This window comes from Scophthalmus maximus, chromosome 6 (assembly GCF_022379125.1).
Source record: "Scophthalmus maximus strain ysfricsl-2021 chromosome 6, ASM2237912v1, whole genome shotgun sequence".
NCBI lineage: Eukaryota > Metazoa > Chordata > Actinopteri > Pleuronectiformes > Scophthalmidae > Scophthalmus > Scophthalmus maximus.
In genome coordinates, this window is record NC_061520.1 from 14,628,508 (window position 1) to 14,650,571 (window position 22,064).

The 22,064-nt window shown below is 42.1% G+C and overlaps 3 protein-coding genes across 10 annotated transcripts; all 3 read left to right on the forward strand.

Moving 5' to 3' along the window:
- The first annotated feature begins 7 nt into the window (after window positions 1-7).
- Window positions 8-2,198, forward strand: pfdn5 (prefoldin 5). The gene is made up of 6 exons (XM_035630922.1): window positions 8-154; window positions 776-878; window positions 1,077-1,108; window positions 1,231-1,305; window positions 1,434-1,539; window positions 1,841-2,198. The coding sequence occupies exons 1-6, from the start codon at window positions 89-91 to the stop codon at window positions 1,924-1,926; spliced, it is 468 nt and encodes a 155-aa protein (XP_035486815.1). The 5' UTR covers window positions 8-88; the 3' UTR covers window positions 1,927-2,198.
- A 1,037-nt stretch (window positions 2,199-3,235) lies between these two features.
- larp4ab (La ribonucleoprotein 4Ab) lies at window positions 3,236-14,214 on the forward strand. Of its 2 annotated transcripts, none has more exons than XM_035630908.2 (15): window positions 3,236-3,673; window positions 5,406-5,544; window positions 5,871-6,117; window positions 6,219-6,355; window positions 6,821-6,924; window positions 7,163-7,273; window positions 7,655-7,708; window positions 8,488-8,700; window positions 8,894-8,991; window positions 9,550-9,783; window positions 10,000-10,051; window positions 10,219-10,383; window positions 10,463-10,596; window positions 10,682-10,859; window positions 11,483-14,214. In XM_035630908.2, the coding sequence occupies exons 1-15, from the start codon at window positions 3,671-3,673 to the stop codon at window positions 11,858-11,860; spliced, it is 2,247 nt and encodes a 748-aa protein (XP_035486801.2). In that variant the 5' UTR covers window positions 3,236-3,670; the 3' UTR covers window positions 11,861-14,214. The 2 variants fall into 2 exon arrangements, with proteins under 2 accessions (XP_035486801.2, XP_035486802.2); XM_035630909.2 differs by lacking the exon at window positions 3,236-3,673 and adding an exon at window positions 4,524-4,545.
- Window positions 14,215-14,722: 508 nt separating this feature from the next.
- On the forward strand, window positions 14,723-21,543 carry atf7b (activating transcription factor 7b). Of its 7 annotated transcripts, none has more exons than XM_035630913.2 (13): window positions 14,805-14,905; window positions 15,379-15,602; window positions 15,951-16,012; window positions 16,361-16,457; window positions 16,571-16,698; window positions 16,845-16,982; window positions 17,165-17,316; window positions 17,704-17,800; window positions 17,915-18,034; window positions 18,246-18,395; window positions 18,755-18,943; window positions 19,075-19,180; window positions 19,600-21,543. In XM_035630913.2, the coding sequence occupies exons 2-13, from the start codon at window positions 15,542-15,544 to the stop codon at window positions 19,833-19,835; spliced, it is 1,536 nt and encodes a 511-aa protein (XP_035486806.1). In that variant the 5' UTR covers window positions 14,805-14,905; window positions 15,379-15,541; the 3' UTR covers window positions 19,836-21,543. The 7 variants fall into 7 exon arrangements, with proteins under 7 accessions (XP_035486805.1, XP_035486803.1, XP_035486810.1 ...); XM_035630914.2 differs by having other exon boundaries at window positions 14,812-14,909; XM_035630912.2 differs by lacking the exon at window positions 15,379-15,602 and having other exon boundaries at window positions 14,723-14,909; window positions 18,273-18,395.
- Window positions 21,544-22,064: the final 521 nt, after the last annotated feature.

The following is a 22,064-nucleotide window of genomic DNA, read 5'->3' on the forward strand; positions in this document are numbered from 1 at the left end:
CGTCGCAAGGGGGCGACGTTTCCTACTGACGACGGCCCTTCACCCGGAAACAGTCACAAAAAGGCTCGTCCTGCATCTCTCTCCCAACATGGCGGTGAACCTCGCAGACCTCTCCCTGCCCCAGTTGGAGGGACTAAAGACCCAACTAGACCAGGTAACAACCACATGTTCTGTACATTTTACTTCCGAGAGTTGTTCCCGGATATTAACTTGACGGGGGCGATATTGTGGATGAAGACGGGTCGGCGGGGAGGCGACCTAGCATGTCCACCAGCTAACGGTTGGTGGTGTGCAACATTAATATGTGTCCCCCCGGCGGGTAGTCTCACGATCAGTCGACGCCTTTACCTTAACAGCGATACTCTCGTTGGCATAAGAAGGGCCGACTTCTGGGGCACAAACCAGTGGGACTCATTATGTCCTCTAGTTTATGAATGATGTCGTTGATTGATCCGGCAACAATTTATTTGAGCAAAAAGGCCGAAAAGATTCACAGCCTCGGGTACCAGCGAATCGTTGCCTGTTCTCTGTGGTTGTGAACTCAACAAGTCATTTGAATATGTTGATATGCTGCTTTTCGCTATATGGTGTTTCAGTGGTGCATATGTCTGACAAATTTGCAATGAATCAAATCAAATGATCCGGGGGCTGAATTGCCTGCTTTGTCCACTTGGTAATCCAACCCTGCTTGTTGAATTCTTCCGACAGGTTTTGTTTGGACTTATATAGTCACTGGGTCTATTGACCTGATTTTGTAAATGTCAATGTTTTGCAGGAGATTGAGTTCTTGACGTCTTCAATAGGTCAGCTCAAGGTTGTCCAGACCAAGTATGTTGAGGCAAAAGATAGTTTGAATGTGCTGAACAAAAACAATAAAGGTGAGTAAAGCACATGTTGTTTCTACACGTCAGAATGGTGAACTTTATCAAGTTATGCCTCCACATTATAATTATATCAGGTTACAAGTGGTACAATTTAGTCATAGATGTAAATATTGTGCTTATCTGCAGCCTTGAATCTTTAGCTGAAACTAATTTTTGATTATTTCTTGTCATTCTCTCTCCTTTCTCGTGCAGGAAAAGAATTGCTGGTGCCTCTCACCAGTTCTGTATCCTTCATCACAGTGGAGCAGCTAGCAGTTAATATTTTGCTTTTAGAAGTTGCTGATGCTAAAGTGAAGTGTTTTGAGATCTACAGTGCATGCTTGTCCTTGACATGGTTTCTTCTCAGATGTATGTACCCGGAACATTAAATGACGTGGAGAATGTCTTAGTGGATGTGGGGACAGGATATTATGTTGAAAAGGTAAAACACGATTTGCAATTTGAAAAGCCCTGCAATGGATGCGTTTATTTCCATTTATTCACATAATGTAGAACAGACAATTGTAATGTGAATTTTATTTGTATTCCTGTAATTGTCTGTCTCTGTAGAAGGTGGAAGATTCAAAGGGATTCTTCAAGCGCAAAATAGAGTTCCTCACAAAGCAGATAGAGAAAATTCAGCCTGCCCTTCAGGAAAAGCACGCAATGAAACAAGGTTGGTCCAAGTAAATTTTCATGCACATGCACCTCTTTTAACTGCTCCAGGGCTGTTACCTGTGTTTTGTGTTCAACTGTGTATTTTGTATTATTGCATTTTTGTACGTCTTCATTTGTTTACCTCTGACAGTGTCCTTAGCGATGGCTGCTATGAGACATTAATGCGACTATCGATCAAAAATTCGAGCTGAGTGTGTTATATTGTAATTTAATTAATCATGACGTCAACCACAACATCCTGTAGTTTGGGACAAAGATGACACACTTATTTACATCATACATTGTGCTTTGTCTTGCAGCTGTGATCGAGGTGATGAACGTGAAGATCCAGCAACTACAACAGAGCCAGCAGTCATCACAGATGGTTGGACCCACCAAGGCTTAATGACCCGTTCTTCATAATTGTTGGGGATATTTGAGTTCATGTGCAAAACTTGCAACAACCGTTGTGTATCAATGAAATGCCCTTCATCCGTCTAATGAAGTTGCATTAAATACAAAACAATGAAATATTGAATGTTTTTGTTTCTATCTGAAGTGCACAAACAGACTCACCAGTAAAGTATAAGTAGGTTTGTTGTCATGGTAAAGCATCTTGTACATGTCCATTTCAATTTGATTGGGTTTGCTTGATTAAAAAGTTCAGTGTGCATTCAAGGTTAAAGGTCTCTGCTGTTTCATCAGGGATATCCACTGTTTTTTTAATCAGCTCAAATTTCAAGTCATAATCCCACATCGCAATGTTTGTATCAAGGGTTCATTCATTCTGTTTAACACCTACTAGTCATTCAGCAGTTTCCATGTTTAGGTTCCATAATTGAAACCAAATAATCACTAATCTCTACAGGCAAGACCTAATACCATCTTTTAACAGTTAATTTTTGTACACTCGATCATTTCAAAATTAGTGTTATATGGATAAAATAAAATAATCCTTTATCATTTAGACAAGACATTGATATCTCTATTAAGGAAAACAAGAAATATTCATAATTACACCACCATACATTCAGTGTATCAATAGTTCAAAAGTTTGTACATTACCAGCCCTGAACAACTCCTTAAGCTCTTTTGACAATGTAAAAAAACTTTTTCCATACACTAATAATATAAGTATGATTGATGAAGCCAATCATATTCAGGACCATTGTGTTGACATATAGAAATAGAATCAGATGTCAATTTATAAGAGAGAAAATCTCCCTTTTCGCTTCTTAAAAACGCAAGTGAATACAAAGTTAAACTTAATGGAGAATTTTGCCATATCCTTTTCACATTTTGCATGTGGCTTTGTCGTCTCCACTCAGATGAGGAGATTTATCAGAATGGAATGTAACTAGGTTAATTACTCAAGTACTGTACAATTTAAGGACAATTTTGAGGTTTTTCTACCTATTTTATTTTTGTTACTTTATACTACATTTCAGAAGGAAAAATTGGCTGTTATTTTTATTTTTATGAAATAAAAGAAGCCAATATATCCATAGTTCAAATAATGAAAATCTGAGGAATCTAGAAATAAAATGATAATCCAATCATAAAATAAAAAGTAATAGCGCAGTGTTCACGCGCTGCTCCGGCCGCCCAGAGGTCAGCGTCAGCAGTTGCTAGGCTGCGCTGCGAGCGTTGCTGTCGACGGGGGGCGGAGGAGGAGGAGGGGGAGGGGGAGGGGGAGGGGGGCGGAGTGCAGCCGGCTGCAGCCTGCGGGGACGGACTGTGGCAGACAGAGGACGCAGCTGTCACATGCTGGATGTGCGGTAACTCCGAGCGATCCCGTGGGGTGAACGATTGAGCAGAGGGACTTATTTCGTTAAACCCCGGAAATGCTTTTCGATACCAGACAAAACCACCCAGTCGTGATATAAGTTAGACGCTCTCGAAGTTGGGGTCCGCGAGGACGCGCCGCCCGGACTGGAGCACGCTCGCTCGCTCGCTCGCTGTGGGTATCGTTACCAGTTGCCGGGGAGACGATAGTTAAGCGGAGGAAAAAAAAAAAAAGCAACGACGGGCCGCTCTTCAAGAAGTGCGGACAGCCACCTGTAAACCCTCGCCGGGAAATCCACCCCACCGGGCGACTGAACCCCTCGGAGCCGGAGAGGACGTCGGAAGAAGGCGAGGCTCGGAGCAGCATGGTGAGCCTGGGGCCTGGACGCTGGCGCGCTAGCTAACACGCGACAACCTGTTTGCGTCCTTCCGCCCGGGCGACTCGTGCTGCCCGCAGCGCGACCAAACCGCTTCGGCGGCGTCACATTTCAACTGCTCTTACTAACCCTACATGTGGTTGTGTTTCAAACAACGACTTTTAGTCACATGCTTCGACGGCGAACGGTGTCAACATGTCCGCCGAGGGCTGCGGTACAAAGTGAGGCCGGTTCCGACCAGTCTTGCTAGTTAACTTTAGCCACTTAGCTCAACGCGAGTGCGTTTGTTGTCGCTAGTCACCATATGGCGCACGAGCCCGCAACCACCGGACGGGGCCGATGCGTCCTGCCGACACACGGGTGTGGGAACGCGCTGTACCGGGGACATTGTGCGACATATTCCGTCACAACTCCACCCGCACGCATCGCAATGTTCTTACGTCGCATGTGTCGTAAGCCACTGCGCGTGATTTGTGCTCAACAGCTACCGACGGGTTCCGTGGGAAAGGTCGTGTCATTGCGCCGCGGAGGAGATAACTTTTGGAAGGAGATTAATCCGCGATCATTTTGTAGTCGATTAAACCACACACGCCCCGTTTCTCTATCTAGAATCAATTCCAGTTATTCCGATTAAAAGAGGAGCGATTGCGTTTTTCAACGTCGTCGCAAGTTGCCCGGGCACGTCTGCGCCATGTGCTCTTTCTTCCTGATTCTCGAAGTTGCGCTGTTGTGCTTCACGTAACTACCCGCGGCAGCGAGGCACACGGGCCGGACGGAACGGGCACAAGGCTTGTTATAGTACGTGTGTTCGTTTAGCACCGACGACCGACGTGGATTTACGGAGATGTGGCCGCGGATGACAGGTTATAATGTATTGTTCAAGTCACGCTCACAGGCGGACCAGCGCCATGAGTGGTTACATGTGCACGTTAGTGAGGCGGGGTATGGCTGATGAGGAAGCCAATGAAACAACCCCGTGTGTGTGTGTGTGTGTGTGTGTGTTGGTCGGTCGTTGGATAGACGCTCCATTCATTTGATTGGCTATGGTATATCCGAGTAAGGAAGTCAGTTGTCAGGGTTGTGGTAGTTTAATGCTGTTATTTTACAGAGTAGTAGTAGTAGTATTTTAGCATTTCTTGATACCGCTTCAATATCATGCATAAATCACTCAACTACATGCTGATCTGTTCCCGCGTTCCTTCTTAGTTTAACGCAGCAAACAATTGTTTGTTATCTGTGAAGTGTTAAAACATAAGGTTAAACTGGTATTTAATTGTAACAGAGTTTGTGTTTGCTGATTGATTGTAATCGTGTTTTCTCGTTTGAAGGCTGGATCTCTGCGCGTCTAGACTTGCCTGTGATTATGTGTTATAGGTTATAGAAATGCTTTTGTTAAGATACTCCGAGTGTTTAATAGTAGTTTATACACTTCACCACTAGGCAATGTCACATACTCAACTCTGAGCACATGATTATCCATACCTTAAAATATGGAATACCATGTGTAACATATATTTTCTGCCCCCAACAGTCTATTATCCTGGCTCCACTTTTACAAATCAAAAACAAATGGAATGCCATTTATGAGTTTTATAATGATTAAGATGCTGTTCAAAAGATTGCTTTACTGCTTTAAATATAACATGTATTTTGTTTATTGAGTGTAAGGGGTGAAGCCCAAACAATTTTGTATAACTTGCAGTATATTCTTATAATCATACAGGTTACCACAAAGGGAGCAGGTCTGAATCCCAATGCTAAAGTGTGGCAGGAGGTGCCTGCCCACCAGAATCAAATCCCAGAAGGGATGGAGGATTCTCCTTGGCTGCAGACCTACCCTCCTCCTGCTGAGATGACCAACAGTATGAGCATATTCCGTTTTCTTTTCTCCAGCTTCTCTTTACAATAATTCATCATTAAGATAAATCAAGGTCCCTGTTCCTCCTGGTATAGCGATGGTATTTGGGGATAGACCATGTTTGACACATGGAGAAGTCAAACGTTTTCCTTAAACATTTCCAAGATTTTACAGATTGACGTGAGGAAATCCTTTAAAGTCTGTCCTCAGGGTTATACAGAATTACAAAGCATGGTAAAGGTTGTTTTTGAGTATTGTGTGTTTGCCAATTTGTTAAAAATGACAGTTATTTCACAACCATTTTGTTACTGTCTGCCTTCTCCACCTTAGGTTACCCAGACGTTCCTTCTTCAGGGGCTCAAGGATTGGACAATGAATTTCCCGACGGTGCTGCTGACTTTGCAGCAGTAGCTACAGAGGATAATGAGAATGGCCTCAACCAGCCTGACATGGGTTTTCTCGTCTTTGACCCACAAAGTGACTCAGCCGTAGATTGTGATGTTTCTAAGGAACAACCCATGTCTGAGGAGAACCTAAGAGACTCTTTGAAGAAACAGCTTGAGTTCTGCTTTTCTAGGTGAGCAGTTTAGTTGTAGTAGAGTTGTGATCTACCAAATCCTTTTTTATATACAATAAATTGTAAAAAAAAAACAATGTTTTTGTTTCTGGTGTTTTCAGGGAGAACCTCTCTAAGGACCTTTACCTAATATCCCAGATGGACAGTGATCAGTTTGTTCCCATCTGGACCATCGCTTGCATGGAGGACATCAAAGCCCTCACCACTGACATGGACCTCATTGTGGATGTACTGCGAGGTACTATTTCTGCTGTTCTCCTGGTATTATTTTAGAATTGCCCGTAGATTCACAGACTCTTGAGGGTTTCAGACAGAATCCATATTAAATTTTAAAACAGTTTGAATACTTTTCATAACATGTAATGTGAAAAATGCGTATCTTAAGTGAATGCAGTCTCGTACTTTTTAATCATGGAGTTGTGAAGCTGTCCCAGCTGAAAATGTGACGACCTTCACTTACACTATATGAAATGAAATCGTCGCAAAAAGGCCATAATGTAATATGTGATGTTGTTGTTTCGATTGTTCTCTGAGTAAACTAACCACGACCGATAATTTGTAGGATTCCCACGCACACCTAGGGTTAATTAATAAACTTTAGATATAAACAAAACAAGATTTTTTGCCACCACTGTAGCTGGATGAGGGGCTCTCATGTCCAGTTTGTGAAAACACTAATGTTTCGGTTGTGTATTTGTTACAGCCTCTCCCATGGTGCAAGTTGACGAAAGTGGAGAGAAGGTTCGGCCGAACCACAGTCGCTGTATCATTATTCTGAGAGAGGTGCCAGAAAGTACACCAGTTGAGGTAAAGACAACTCCTACTCACTGTACAGTACATCCTACAAACGAGCTGCTGCCATATGCATGCTTACACTGTTATCAGGCATAGCTGCTGAAAAGTGGAAAGATGTACAGTGACTCACAGTACCCGCTTATTGTCGGCTTATCACAGAGTGTGCAGGATGGCCTGAGGGGAGATGCTGTATGAGCTCAGTGTTGGAGGCAGAACAGCATAACTTGTGCTTTGTGTCTTTCTTTTGCAGGAGGTGGAGGCTCTTTTTAAGAGTGAAAACTGTCCAAAAGTGTTATGTGCTGAGTTTGCACATAACAGCAATTGGTACATAACATTTCAGTCAGATATGGATGCACTACAGGTATGTCTCATCAATAACTCCATGACTTATATTTCACCAACTTGCCTTACAAGTTTGCTGAATCCTTGTATATTAGTATGACACATGTAATAATGTTTTATTTACATACAAATGTACAACATAGTTAATAATTAATCATTTGCACTGGTTCCATTTTTTAAACCAAAGGTGACTTCCATGACTTTAGTGTTTTATATCATAGTTACCATAAGAAATAGTTTGTTTTGTTGTAGAAGCTTAATTTTGTAATGTTGTTTGTTTGTTATGTCCAAAGTTATAAAAGCACTGAAAACTACTTGAGTGCTCTGGGAGTGAGGGGAGTTTTTAAAAAGATTTTACAGTATTGTAAATGTTTGGTTCTTCTTCTTTTGTCCTTCCCAGGCTTTCAGATACCTAAGAGAGGAAGTGAAAATGTTCCAGGGAAAACCAATCATGGTGAGTTCTGTTGTTGACTTCAGTATACTAAGTTTTGGGCTCAGACTGGATCACTGCTTATTATTGGTTTCTAATTTAGACACTAGCATGGAGCCTTGTTACACAATTAGTTAGACTAGTTGTGTTGTCAGTTGTCATGTCACAACTCTCTAGGCTGGGCTGTTTGGTAAGCTGTGGCCTCAAGAGTGACCTTGGGTTTTGTGTGTACAGGGACTTGATAAGGGAGGAGGGAATCCAATGATCTCTGCTCCTTTGTTTGTCAGAACTGTTGCGTATCTCCAGACAGTTTGATTGCTCTTCTTATCACAATCAGACATTTACCTTTGCATTTCAGGTATCAGCAGGACTTTGACATGACCTTGTGTGCCCTAATTTTTTTTCCCCTGATAAAACATATTAGGCTGTGACAGTAATTGTGCTGCCTAAAGCCCCGGTGATGATCAGTATCGCGCTTGGAAGGAGCCATATGCACTGCGACTGGCTGGGAGGAACTTTTCATCTGTTGTTCTCTATAACTACTACAACTACTGCTGCTTCTACTCTTAACTCTACCCTCGCTTGACCTCCCCCCACTCACTCTCCCTCCCTCCCTCCCCTTCTTTTCCTAGTCAGAGCAGTGTTGTATGACCTCATGACCGTGAGATTATGAGATCTGAGGGGACTAAAGGACAATATACAGAGCTACAATTTACCTCATCACAGTTGCAGTGCAGACTGCACTTCTTTAACCATAAGAAACACCCTAACTCCCTCCTGTCCTTCCCTTTCTTTCCCCACAGGCCCGCATTAAGGCCATTAACACATTCTTTGGTAAGAATGGCTTCCGCAGCGTCGACTCGAGTGTGTACAGTCAGCCAGCCCAACCACAGGCCCAGTATGGCTCCCCTGTCTACATGCAGCAGGTGTACAGCCCCCAGCAGCAGTACCCTGTTTATCCTGTGGTGTCACCCTCGTGGAACCCCTCAGTCGTGCCTTACTTTGAAACACCACTGGTAAGAGTCTCAATCACAATGTGGCGTACAAGATAAGATTTATTGACCAAAGAAGAAATTTAAAATGGTCATCATAAAAGTGCCTTATGTTAAAGTCTCTCTTCTGTCAATTTTAAGATGTAATGTTTATCAAAATTATTTTTGGGGGAGAACATTATGTGATTGTGTTTCCTACTGCCATTGTTACATCAAGGCACCCTTCCCTAATGGTGGATTCATGAATGGTTACAACAGTCCCGGGAACTACAAAGCAAACTCCATCAACACCCATCGACCCATGAGCAGGAACCGGTAAGTGCAAGTCATGATGACATAACCCTCTCATTCACAGTCATTCTGTGCAGTTATTTTTACTCTCACTTATTCTTTCATTAATTTTTCATCACACTTGAAGCTAATGGACCGTGATGACACAGCAACAAACACTTAGAAGTAGTTCAACTTGTAAAATGGAACTGCCGTTATGTTTGTGGTAATACTCGTTTAATGTTTCTCACATTACCCTTTTAACTATGATTATAGCGTAAGTTGAGCTTCTCTGCCAAAGTATCAAGTTAACATCAATGTTTGACCCCTGATGTTTCCATTTTCTTTATGCTCAGTTAATAATAGCAAGTATAATACTGTCATAACTATGACATAAATGAAACTATTCTCTTTTTGATTGAACAGTGTAGACCTCCATTACTTACAAACGTTTTGCCTTAACATGCTTTAACAACCACCATCATGAGTTCGCGCTCTCTTGTTGTTTGAGGTATTGATTATGCTTTCACATCACTAAAATATCAAAATGTACTTTTTTCATGAAGTTGTAAAAGAAAGTTTATGTCCTTTGTGTATGTCCAGAAACCATGTGAAGGGTCACCACAGGCCTGCTGACGGACACTCGACTTCTCCTTCTTCTTCTCTGGCTCTGGGGGCCCTGATGGATGGCCTGCCTGGTCCCACGAGTCCACAGCCCCTCCAGACACCAGGGACACAGAGTGGCACCACTTCAGAGCCAGTCTCTCTGCCCTCTTTCAGCTTTAGAGACAATTATCTACCTGCCACTGGAGATCTGAACGGGGGTGGACGGGGAAGGTCAGTTGATAATGTCCTGACATGAACCAGATCCCTTTTCAAAGTTATGCTGTCCACTGTAAGTGGAAATGGCAAAGGAATCAAACAAATGTTTTTGCCTTTCACAGTCAGATCAGTATAATTGCAAGACATTGCGTTGTTGTGGCAATTTTTTCTGCATGTACATGTAACTTATGGTAAAACAATCTTTTCATAAATGATCTGATTTCTTTTTAGGAGAGGAAGCCACCGAGGCATGAGGAGGAAAAGAGAAGATGAACTCACCATGGTGAGCGTATTTCCAATTTTTTCTTTTTCTTTTTTGTCAATCAAAGAGTCCTGAGAGTATCTCCTTATCAAAAAGTTGTCCATTTAATATTTTGTTGCAAGCTTCATGTAGTGTGCAGGATCTTTTCTCATCTAAACTTTGACTTGTATTGAAATACAAATTTGCAGCGTCCTGTCCCTTTGATGGAGGCCAAGGTATCACCTCCACCAAAGTTTGACCTGGCAGCTTCAAATTTTCCTCCTTTACCGGGATCTGTGGTCAGTATGCGTGGAGAAGCAGCACCAGAGATGCGCCTCTCTGATGTTGTACGTGGCCTAAAGGTGACCAACAAGGTAAATCTTCCCTCTGTGATATGTTCTACGTTAGGTACTTCTGGAAGCAGCATTAAAGTTACTTTTTATTTGATTTTAGTCTGTGAGCCAAGAAGTTAATGAAACCCGAAACACACCCGCATCGGAAGAGCCTGTGAACACACCAGATCCTGTGGCTCCAGCTGCTGAACCTGCTCCTGTGGCTCTGCAAACCGAGGCAGCACCCACCTCATGGTACAGTTAACCAATAACTGATAAAATATCTGTGAAGGATGCATACACGAAAACTGACACACTTTTTACTTTTTTGTCATTTCAGTGATTCTTCTTCAGTAAAAGAAGAGGATGAAGCTGAACATCCCCCTCCAGAAGAAACTATCTCTTCGCCTGTGCAGGCTGTTACTCCTGCAGAACCAGAACCTGTCCCCTCCACCTGCAGCCCCACTGTTCCGACAGAAACCCCTTCTCCATCTCCCTCAACTCCTACATCTGAGCTGGTAAGTTCTGCAGTCCTCCTGTGCAATACTGCAACAGCTCCCTGCTGATTCAGTCGTCGTAAGACCTTAGACTGTGCTAAGTGTGTGGTCACTAATCACATAGAGCCACAGAAATATTGATACAAATTGTTTGTAGCTTGCGCCTATGTGGATAATAGATAATAACAGTTGTCTTCAGTTTAAATGGATTCCTGTTATGTCTAAGAGGCACAAAACAGGTCCAACATTCCTTTAGAAACTTACCTGCTACTTAACTACCACTACAACTGAATCCACTTTAGAATCAGCTTTATTGGCCAAGTATGGGTAGATATACAAGGTTTTTTTTCTCCGGTTTCCTGTGCTCTCACAGTGGACTAACACAAACAAAACAAGAATGACAGAGCTTTAGTTACTATGTACAGTTATAAACATAATATAGAACAATTATATTTATGTATATATATTTATGTATAAAAAATGCCATTGATTTGTGTGTTAATTATGGATTATTTGTTACAGGGTATTTGAATATATTTTGGATCACATGGTGTTCAAGTGGCCACATGGTGTTTTTCATTATCCTTTTTGAATTTTTATTTCATGGTTTGGTAATTTTTCTTCTTCTTATATTCTCTAACCAGGGGCTAAGGAAGCTCAGTTATGCAGAGGTGTGCCAGAGACTGGCCCAGGACAAGCCACCAGCACAGATGCCCTCTCCCTCACCTCCTGCATCTTCAGCTGGCCAACCCCTGCAGGAGCTCAAGGTCAACAGAGGTGAAGAACCTTGCCCCAACAATAGGCGCACTACAGACAAACCAGAGAAAAATGGAGAGAGTCGGCCGCCTCGTCAACCGTTACGCTCCTTCAGGGGGGTGAATGGCCAAGCCAGAGCGGGAGGTGCAGGGCTGAAACTCCGTGAGCATCAGATAGGCCTGAATACTGGCAAACCGTTTACTCCACAGCGGGGCGCCAGACGCAGTGGCAAGGAACAGAACATTCCCCCAAGGTCACCAAAATAACTGAAGGAAAAGGAACCTTTTAAAACATGAACTGAAACAGAAATACAAACAAATATATGTAAATATATAATATATGTAAATAGACAGATGAATATATTTCATTTGAAAGACTTTGTCCAAGAATCTCATAACATTGTTGCAGACCTGAAATTATTTGAAGACTCAAAATAGATTTTCCATTTTGGAAAATGCAAATTGCCGCCTTATGGAATTGTAGATGGGGTGATGAAACATACTTTGCTTAAAGTAGTATCACCGTATGTGTGTGTGGGCACACGTTTGAGAGAGTGCGAGGTAGAAGGAGGGATCTTGGATCTTTTTAATGATATGGTGTTCTGACATTAAGCTTTGTCAAAATCCAAAAACACAGTAAGGCACATCTGATTTCTATATGGGTGGTTAATGTTCGCATGTGATTCATCTTCAGCTTCATCCAATTTAAAAAAAAAAAAAAAAAAACAACTCGTATCAAGGATTTATGGTTATTTATGGAATGGAAGATGAATCCTCTGCAAAATAATAGAAAACGGTGGTCTGTTTGATTAACCACCGAAGGTGTGAACTCTGAGGAGTAGCTCTAATTGAATAAATGAAAAGGATTTTGGAATTTATTCTCTACAAGTAAGACTCAGTTATATGGAGTCAAAACATTGTGTCATATAATGATTATAAACATTTTGAATGTTTGGGCAGTGGTGATGCAGATATTAAAGCACTACTGCTAACATTTAAAGTAACAAATGTAGTATAAGAAGTAGATTTTCTTATGTTATCTTTGCATGAGTGAGTCATGATTTAAATCGTTTTCACGATTCAGTATGTCTTCTAATATCACTTGCTTAACTTTATTAGATGTAAGCAGGACCAGAAAGGCTGTCTGTGTTTTATCTAATGGTGTCTCATAAATCAAAATTAACAGGTTAGCCTGACAACTTTGGTTTCAGCCTTACTTTGCTCAAAACCTTGAAACTTGGACTAGTTAAAATTCCAGATCTCCCACTGATTACTGTTACGAAGTTCTGTATTTTTTGAACAGGATAATGGATGTTCAAGAATCATTGGTAACTAAGATCTGCATGTGACCTGTTAAAACACAGATGGTTCACAAGTTGTTTTTCTTTCAGTAGAAATGTGTCATGCCTTGATTAAAGTAGCTGTGTGATGGATCATGCTGTGGCCAGTGTCCTCTTGATTAGATGACACTGCCTTCTCATCACTTCAGCTGAATGTAGTTTGCTCATGCAAAAACCATGTCTGAGCTTGATTTAGTAAATGTCTTGTATGTATTAGCTTCCTTAAATGTGTGTTCATACAGGTTTAGATTTGATCTGCGTTATTTCTGTGCTCGTTTTCCGTCTTTAAATTTCATTTTCTAATCCAATTTGAATGTTTTTCTTTCCATGGTTTTCAGCGTTCCTGTAAAAAGTGTTAAATGTTGTGTAGACTGATCTGAGAAAATATTACTTTGTCATTGACAACTGAGTTGAATACTGATCCGTTCAGTCAGGGCTCACGGCTTAACAATGAGCAGAGCAAACCTGTTCCTGTAGTGGTGTGAACTCAAATGCACTATCCTGTGATCTCAAGGTTTTTAATCATAACAGAAGAAATGGAAATGTGTTGAAATGCTGAACTTGTGCTTCAATGTGTTTTTCATTTAATCTGAAGAGCCTGTGCTGCTGCAAATAGAAATGAACAAAAGTTGAGTGAAGGTAAAGAATAACACATTTAAGGTTTAGGGGAATTACAAATTGCCTTAGATATGCGTTTTAGTCCTTCATTTGTAGGGAATTTGCTGTAGTATACAGTATTTTGTTTATTGTAATAAGTAGTTAAGTGGTCTCCTGTGTACAGTCTATAGTATGTCCGTCTGTATCTGACAATGTGTAAAGTTGGGTGTTGGTGAGAGACCGATTGTTTCTGCTTCAGACTACATCGAACTGTTATCTCAAACCAAACCTCCAGTGCCTTAACAGTGTTTGATTCCAACCAAAAAAGTGCGAGATTTTTGGGCACGTCACTTACACTGATTGAGGCTGTCCAAATCCAACATGGTCAGTTCACGGCACTTGGAGACACCAGATCCGATCCAATATAAATCTCAGTTTATTGTAGCTGCAGCTGATTGGAGTGGAGCTTAATGTCTATGTGCATGCTTGTTGTCCATCGTTAGCTGTGTATGATACAGTTAATTTTGTTAGCTTGTCAACGCAATATCAGTCTAATATCCTGCTTCTAACTGTTACAGGCAAACATGGAATTGCAAATTTAGTAAGTCAAGTACACACTGGTCTATCAAGTGAATATTTTATTACTGAGCCTGATGTATGAAAATAAAGATTTATTTTTAAACAGTCCTGTCTTCTGTTTGTGTGTACTTTTGCACTCAGTGGATGTTCATAGAAAATGTTCAGATGTGGGATCAGTTCATTTTCTTTCCATTTGGTGCCATTTGTGCTCCTTGGCATCACTGGCAGGACATTGTCAGGTGTATGTTTACCTGTGACAGGTGTATGTGCACCTGTGTCAGGTGTATGTTTACTTTTGTCAGGTGTATGTGCACCTGTGTCAGGTGTATGTGTGTCAGGTGTATGTGCACCTGTGACAGGTGTATGTGTGTCAGGTGTATGTGACAGGTGTATGTGTGTCAGGTGTGTGTGACAGGTGTATGTGTGACAGGTGTATGTGTGTCAGGAGTATGTGACAGGTGTATGTGTGACAGGTGTATGTGACAGGTGTATGTGTGTCAGGTGTATGTGTGTCAGGTGTATGTGCACCTGTGACAGGTGTCCTGCCATGACCTGGAAACGGATACAACTGAACAGCATCTGTGTAGAAACTAGATAACAGTGATAAAAGTGGGAGGACACATGAAATGATTTGGCATCTTTTCAAGACCCCACCTTGCGTAACACTCTGCTAAGTTGCAGTTCTCGCGGTTTTTGGCTAATGGAAGTGTCAGAGTGTCAACAACGGGCAGCGGCAGTAGCAGCACAGCGGCGCTGTCCGGAGCAGGGAGGAGGGAGTGAAGAGGCTCTTTTCACGGTGGGTGAGTCGAGGCACCGCTCGGACAATCTAATGTCAAATTTTATATTTTGAGGAACATATAAAGTCGGTGTCCGAGAAGCATTTGACGTTTTCCACGCGACCAGTTCATGGGCATAGCTTTATTTAGCATTAGCATGCTAACGTTTAGCCGCTAACTTGACGGACCTGTTAGTGTGAACTCCGAAGCTAGGCTAACGTAGCTTCAAGTAGCAGTTAGCACTAGCCTAGCTGCGACTTTAAAGCAATATTTTTGCGGCGCGTATTCGACGTCCCGCTAACTGTAATTCAGGCGCCCGCCGTGAGCCTCCACGTTCTTGACAGTGACACGGCTGCCAAGGTTTTGGAAAACAAAATGCCGTGGCGACGCTAGCAACAAGGTTGTGCTAGCTCGAGGCCCGTTTCTCACAGAGTCAGATGTTAGCCACATATACTTGACTCCAAGTTAACCCATCCTTTTGTCCGTAACCCAGCCCACGTAGCTAGCTACAGAGCCTCGCGACCCGGGCCGTGATCTGCAGCTAACGCCGCGGGCTCGATGACACTGTAGGGCAGGTTGTGTGGTGGCCTTCTCCGGCTCTACTGCCTCACCGCCGAGCGCTCGTCCCCGATTATCCTCGACCGACACCAAAGCAAATGCTCCCCACAGGCCGAAGACTGTCGGCCCTGTTTACCCCCCTGACGAATTGGCAGCACGGTATTTGTGTTCATATTTTTTTGGGGTGTCCGCTCATGTAGTTGTCAACAGGTGCATGTCATACACGCCAGGCAGGTCGACGATGCAGTGTAACCTAAATAATAAACAACAAACAGTGACATGATAGTATCTTCTCTTGCATATTGATAAACGCTGTCAGGGATATAAAGACAGTATAGATCAATGAAGTAGTTGCACTGTAGCAACATTCAGTAGCATCTAATCATTACTGACATGGTATGTTGAGTCCTTGTAATTTTGTGATCAGCTGTTTCATAGCCTCCATGCGTTAATGGATGAGACGGTTCACAATCTGCTCTGTCTTTTTTTCCCCTCTCTCTTTTGCAGAACATTTGTCTGAGATGGGGGATGACAGACCTTTTGTATGCTCTGCCCCCGGATGTGGGCAGGTCAGATTTCTCAACATATCAATTCATATGCATGTCTCCACTCACATTGTTTTCCCACTTATAGTACCCTGAAATCTAAAACAAAATATTGCGTATTTCTTATTACGTGGGTTCTCTGCAATTTAACTCAAAAATAACTACGGTGAAGTGCACAGATGGTTAAGTTGTGGATAATAATGGTCGAACATAAGTTACTGTACCTGAGCTCACTGTGGACCTTCTGCACAGAAACAGGTGCTTTTGTTCATCTCAGATCCGATTTGTCAGCAGCTCAGTGATACACTTCATGTCTTTGGTGTCAGTACCACTCTACCATATTTTTCTCATCTGCTGTCTTACTGTTTGCAGAGATTCACAAATGAAGACCATCTCTCAGTCCACAAACACAAGCATGAAATGACATTAAAATTTGGTCCTGCCAGAACAGACTCTGTTATCATTGCAGGTAATGACATTACCATTTTTGTATAATTGTTTGTTAAATGAAGACCTCTATTGATATAACACTCTGTCCACTAACATAATGTGTGCGGCTTTTTTTCCCCTTTTTTTTTGCAGACCAGACCCCCACACCCACACGTTTCCTGAAGAACTGTGAGGAGGTTGGACTATTCAATGAACTGGCCACTTCCTTTGAACAGGAGTTTTCCAAAGCACAGGATGATGAACAGAGGACAAAGCACCTGGTGAGGTTAAGAATGAATGGGCAGGTTGAATGAGAGGCGCACTGTTGGTTTCCTCAAGTTGTAATATACATTTCAAGAGTTTTATTATTTTTAGATTGATCGGAAAGTCTACACTAATTTTCTTTTGCTTGCTTCCTGCCTCTAAGGCTCCACCCTTACAAACACCATCTGGAGCAAAAGATGAGGATGAGGGTCCTTTAGAAGTAGATTCTTCCCCTCCCGAAAGTCCAGATTCCTCCTCCAGCATGTCGGACATCAGCGGCGACTCAAGGGTGAGAGGAAAGGTACAATGCATCGCCACAGACTAATTTTATGTGGCTATCATGTTGGTTTTAAGGAGCTAATTTATATCACAAGAAACAAGTAGCTCTGGAACACTGATGATTATATCTCTGTTCCTGAAGACAAAGTAAAGTGCCATTTAATTGTCCATATAAATAAATGTTATTGCTTTATGTGTCAACAGGAGATTCCCTCAAAGCCCAGTTCGACCCCCACTCCAACCATTGTGCGTCCAGGTTCTCTTCCGCTTCACCTGAGTAATGACCCACTCCACCCAACTCTGCCATCTCCAACATCTGTCATCACGCAAGCTCCACCCTCCAACAGACAGCTGGGGTAAACTGCAGTGTGCTACTGTTGTTATTTGATGTTATATATATATATACTGTATGTTCATTTGTGGTATTTGCAAAACAAGTTAAAAACTGAAGTACAAAAGGGCAACTTCAAACAGTTTTGTTTTCTTCAAGTCACAAAAATGTGATCAAAATCGAAACCCTCTTGAATGTATTTTCTGACATATTACATTTCACTCAGATATTTTTCACATTACAGAAGCTGAGAATATTCCAACTACCGTTTCAATTGGACTAGGTACATGTAGCACTTTGGGAGAGCCTCTTATGTTAACCAGAAAATATCTATCTACCTGGCGTCAGTCTGGATTTTGTCAATGGGCACAAAATGGACGGGCAACATTTTACAATGTGTTTTTGTCAACAGCTCCCCAACAAGTTCTTATCCACTGGTGAGGCACCTCCCTAATGGTCAGACTGTTCCTCTCCTGCCCAGTCCTGTGCAGATGACCTCAGTTATATCTGTAAGTCATTTTCAAAACTTTCCAATATATATCAAGCTATATTTTGAAGTTTTTCTTAAATACTTACCATATCTCCTTTGTTCCTCTGCATGACTTTTTCGTTGAAATATGAAGCTTGCGAGGCCAGTGGCCGCGGTGCCTAACATCCCTGGGATCCCAGGACCTCCAGTTGTTGGAGCAAGCAGTGCTTCATCCTCCCCGTCTGGGTACAGTCTGCACTCTGAAGCCAAGATGGTGAGATATGATCAGTCATATTGTCATCATTTTGTGGGCTGCAGGCTCTGTAAAACAATGTGTGATACACATTGTTTTACAAAATTGCTTCTACGTTTTAGTAGTTGTATTTAATATGATCAAAATGACATGACATTGTCGCGGTCAGGCCTTTTCTTTGGAGCCTAACATAAATAAAGCTACATGGTGTGTTGCCTGTGTGTTTTTGTAGCGACTGAAGGCAGCTCTAACTCATCAGGGCCCGGGAGCACAAGATGGGGCCGGTGAGGGCGCAGGATCCATCCCTGCAGTCCCACAGCGGCAGGAACAGAGCCAGCAGCCCACCCAAAACTCTGATGCACCATCCCCTGCTCAACCACAGGTACTACATGTGCCATATAAGCTTACAAATCATACAAATCGTACGTATGACCGGGTCCTTAATTGCACACTACTTACAGGAAAGCTTTTAGACGATACCTGTTCAAAATAACATCTTTGGGGTCTGCTATTGGCACTAATGCACTTATTCTTAAGTACCCTGTGCCACACTTTGTGACTCACTGACTGGCAGGCTTACCTTTTTGAAATTGTCAAGTTACAGCATGTAGGTGCCTTTTGAGAAAAGTCTTTCTCCTTGTGATAACATCTTTGTGTATATCAACATGCTCCATTCTTCAAACTCTGTATATGCCACGTGAACTAGATGTGATCACTTTCGCCCCCCTCCTCATTCCCCAGGTATCCCCTGCTCAGCCAACAGGGGGTCGGCGGCGGCGAGCTTCAGAGATGGATCCTGATGAGAGAAGGCAGCGTTTTCTGGAGAGAAACCGGGCGGCTGCTTCCCGCTGCAGGCAGAAACGAAAGGTGTGGGTGAACTCTTTGGAGAAGAAGGCGGACGATCTTGCCAATATGAATGTCTCCCTGTCGGTAAGTCTTCACCTCTCCTGGGTGTGTACCAAATATTTAAACATGCTTACAGATTAGTTTTGTTGATAATGGGACAAGAAGGGGCATGTTGGGACTGATATGTGTGCTGTATGTTTTTGTGTTGCAATCAGGGTGAAGTAACCCTACTGAGGAACGAGGTGGCACAGCTGAAGCAGCTCCTCCTGGCCCACAAAGACTGCCCTGTCACTGTTATGCAGAAGAAGGCAGCTTTCTTAGGTAACCGTTTAGTAGAGCCCGACCGATATATCGGTTGGCCGATGATATCGGGCGATATGAACCTTTCACAGACATTTCGGTTCCAGCGCTTATGTTTACGGATATGAAATATTTTATTGTCCAGAATTTTGTCCCAAATTCCCCCATTGTGGGTACAAATAAAGGATTATTATTTTATACACAATGCAGAAAAAGAATAGCATTTATGTTTAGATTTTACATAAAATAGATTGTTTATTTTCTTAATTCAAGTTTTCTTATTTATATATATATATATATATATATATATATATGACAACAAGCTTCCAGCACCATGTCCCTTCTTTTGTCAGGCACCATTTATCATCTCATCCATCTAATGTGTTCTTTTTTACTCGCTCACCTCTCTTAAGGGTGAATGTTTCTTTCTCTGTCTCTAGCTGCAGGAGGAGAGGAAACCTCCAGGGATACTTCTGCTGAACCCATCGGCTCCCCGGCAACAGTTATCCAACATAGGCTGTCGCCGTCCGCCTCAGCCTCCAGCCCAGGGGCCACCATTAACGGGCTGAGCGTCCGGGCTGCAGAGGCGGTGGCTATGTCGGTCTTGGCTGGCATGGGATCGGGCCAGCCGGGAGGGGTCGTCATGGCGACGCAGTCACAGGCAACTTCAAGATGATGTGCTGACGCAGGTAGCCAGTATGAACTTGAAAGGAATTTTGAGGCCGGACTGGTGCAAAGTGTTTGGAGGGAGGGGAGTGCCCTCCCTTCTCACCCCAGACTAAGATACTTCTTCCCCTTCACAGCCAATGATAATCACACAGAGACACGGCACCGTGCCTCCATCAGCCCTCCACCCCAGCAGGCTCCCTGTTCAGAGAAACTGTGTCTCTCTGTGTATGTAAATACGAATAACACGTCGGAAAACTCACTTTGCAGGGTTCTGGGGATTATCTCGTTCAGTTGTGACAGTTGGAAAAAAAGTTTTAAGATTGGGATGAAAAGTATGAATGAAAAATCTTTTATGTAAAAATCATCGTTTTATTTTTGTTTCACTTAAAAATGCAGCTTCCGTGAAATTCTGTCCCACACGCTGGCTGTGATGAGGTTGGTTGCTTTCCAGGCTGACAGTTTTACCGTGTGATATCTTGTATTCTTCATGTAAGAAAATATTTTTTATGCCTGAAACTGGCCGTTCAGATAATGTGTTGCTGATGCAGTGAAAGTACCGTGAGAGATTGGCTGGCTGACTGCAGTAAAATGCAGCCTTCGAAAGTCTTTCTAATGCTCTTTTCTTAGTTTACTTTTCAACCTGACTGTTAGTTTTCTGTTTGCGTTTCCTTTTTTGAGTTAATTGTCCCTAAATACACAATGGTTTACTCAGCCCAGTGCATAACAAACCAAATGAATGACGTGTACACACAGACTTTACCCTGTAAATGTCTGCCCGACGTTCGTAGCATTAGTTTTTTTAGTCATTTGGAATGGGTCCCATTACATTAGTCGTGTATGTATCAAACCCTATTGGCTGCATGGATTATTCATGGATAACGAATACCACTTATTGTTTGTGCCTCATCGTACTATCACTGGTTATTGATCAGCTTTTTTTTCTGTTTTATAACATCAAATTGTTGATGCTCAAGTTGTCCATGTCGTGCAAGAATTCCATCCTTGGTCCTTGAAATGGTTTGCTTTAGAATGATAATCAAACCTAATGCATCTGAAATCATTTACCCCGGCATTTCAGTTGAGGGAAGAGGTAGTGCAATATATTTTTCTATTGAATATTAATGTTCTCACATTTAGCTGACGCATGTAGCCCAGCCGCTAACAAGTGGTTCGGTCTATTTCAATTGAAAGCTTAAGTTACGAGATGAGCGGAGAAAATGTAAAGATGATTTGAATGAGTGAGTTGAGATGATGAATGCACGTCTGTAGGGAAATACAGAGGAGACCTGGTTGCTTTCCAACATTTGAAAAGCCATCTTATATCACGAAGTAGACTTCATACATGTGCAAGGTGCAACGTTTTTAAATTTTATTTGTTTTGTACCACATTTTACTTCCAAGACTATCACCTTGTCTTTCCCCTTTGTCACTGTTTTTTTTTTTCTTCACATTTTTGTTAATTTCTGTGGGCATGTTAGGCTTTTTTTCTCCATCATGGGATAATATTTTCCTTATTTTATTTAAGAGCATAGATGTCTTTTATGTGTTTAACAGAGATTGATCACATGGAAAAAAAAATGTCTTGACAATATTTGTATGGTGGGCGTTTGTCAAATACTCAGGCCTCAAGATGGGGAAATTACTGGTGTATAGTCTCAACTAATTAATAAGTTGTCTCGGGCAAATACAATAAATTAATGAAAAAGAAAAGGTGATCAGCGTGTGTCCAACCATTCTTTTCCCTTGTTACTACTTGTATGACTGACTGCAGTTCCCCTCTGCGCCACAGCTTTACAGCTTCTTGTATCCCAGTGTTTTGAATTCACCCTCACATGAACCTTTGTCGTTATGAGTATTGAGTGTAGATTGGAGGAAATGCTTTTTTCATTTTTATAAAAAAAAAGGTGAAGGGATATCAACACATACATAAACGTTCTTGTTTTGGATGGCACAAAAAAAAAACCAAAAAATTATATGAAATGACATTCTGGGCCAATATGCCATTACTGGAGAGTGGAGACAAATGTAAACGTTATTTTGTTTTTGTTGAATAAGGACAAGTGTTATTTCAGGCTGTGGTTGCTGTCTTCTCGAAATGGAAGTGAAATTCAAGATGTTGGTTGAAAAGCTTTTTTTCTTTTTAATTAATGAAATCTTTGATTTTGTGGCAGACAAAAATATTTTTCATCCAGATGTTTAGAAGAGTCCTTTAGGATTTTGGGAGTAACCTCCCTCC

Bases quoted from the DNA above. Each gene is read 5' to 3' on its own strand.
- pfdn5 (XM_035630922.1), top strand. From the start codon at position 89: ATGGCGGTGAACCTCGCAGACCTCTCCCTGCCCCAGTTGGAGGGACTA. The intron at 879-1,076 runs GTGAGTAAAGCA...TTTCTCGTGCAG, and splicing joins GCTGAACAAAAACAATAAAG to GAAAAGAATTGCTGGTGCCT. The intron at 1,306-1,433 runs GTAAAACACGAT...CTGTCTCTGTAG, and splicing joins CAGGATATTATGTTGAAAAG to AAGGTGGAAGATTCAAAGGG.
- atf7b (XM_035630910.2), top strand. From the start codon at position 14,810: ATGGAAGTGTCAGAGTGTCAACAACGGGCAGCGGCAGTAGCAGCACAG. The intron at 16,699-16,844 runs GTGAGGTTAAGA...CCTGCCTCTAAG, and splicing joins AACAGAGGACAAAGCACCTG to GCTCCACCCTTACAAACACC. The intron at 17,801-17,914 runs GTAAGTCATTTT...TGAAATATGAAG, and splicing joins AGATGACCTCAGTTATATCT to CTTGCGAGGCCAGTGGCCGC.
- larp4ab (XM_035630908.2), top strand. The intron at 6,118-6,218 runs GTGAGCAGTTTA...TGGTGTTTTCAG, and splicing joins CTTGAGTTCTGCTTTTCTAG to GGAGAACCTCTCTAAGGACC. The intron at 9,784-9,999 runs GTCAGTTGATAA...ATTTCTTTTTAG, and splicing joins AACGGGGGTGGACGGGGAAG to GAGAGGAAGCCACCGAGGCA.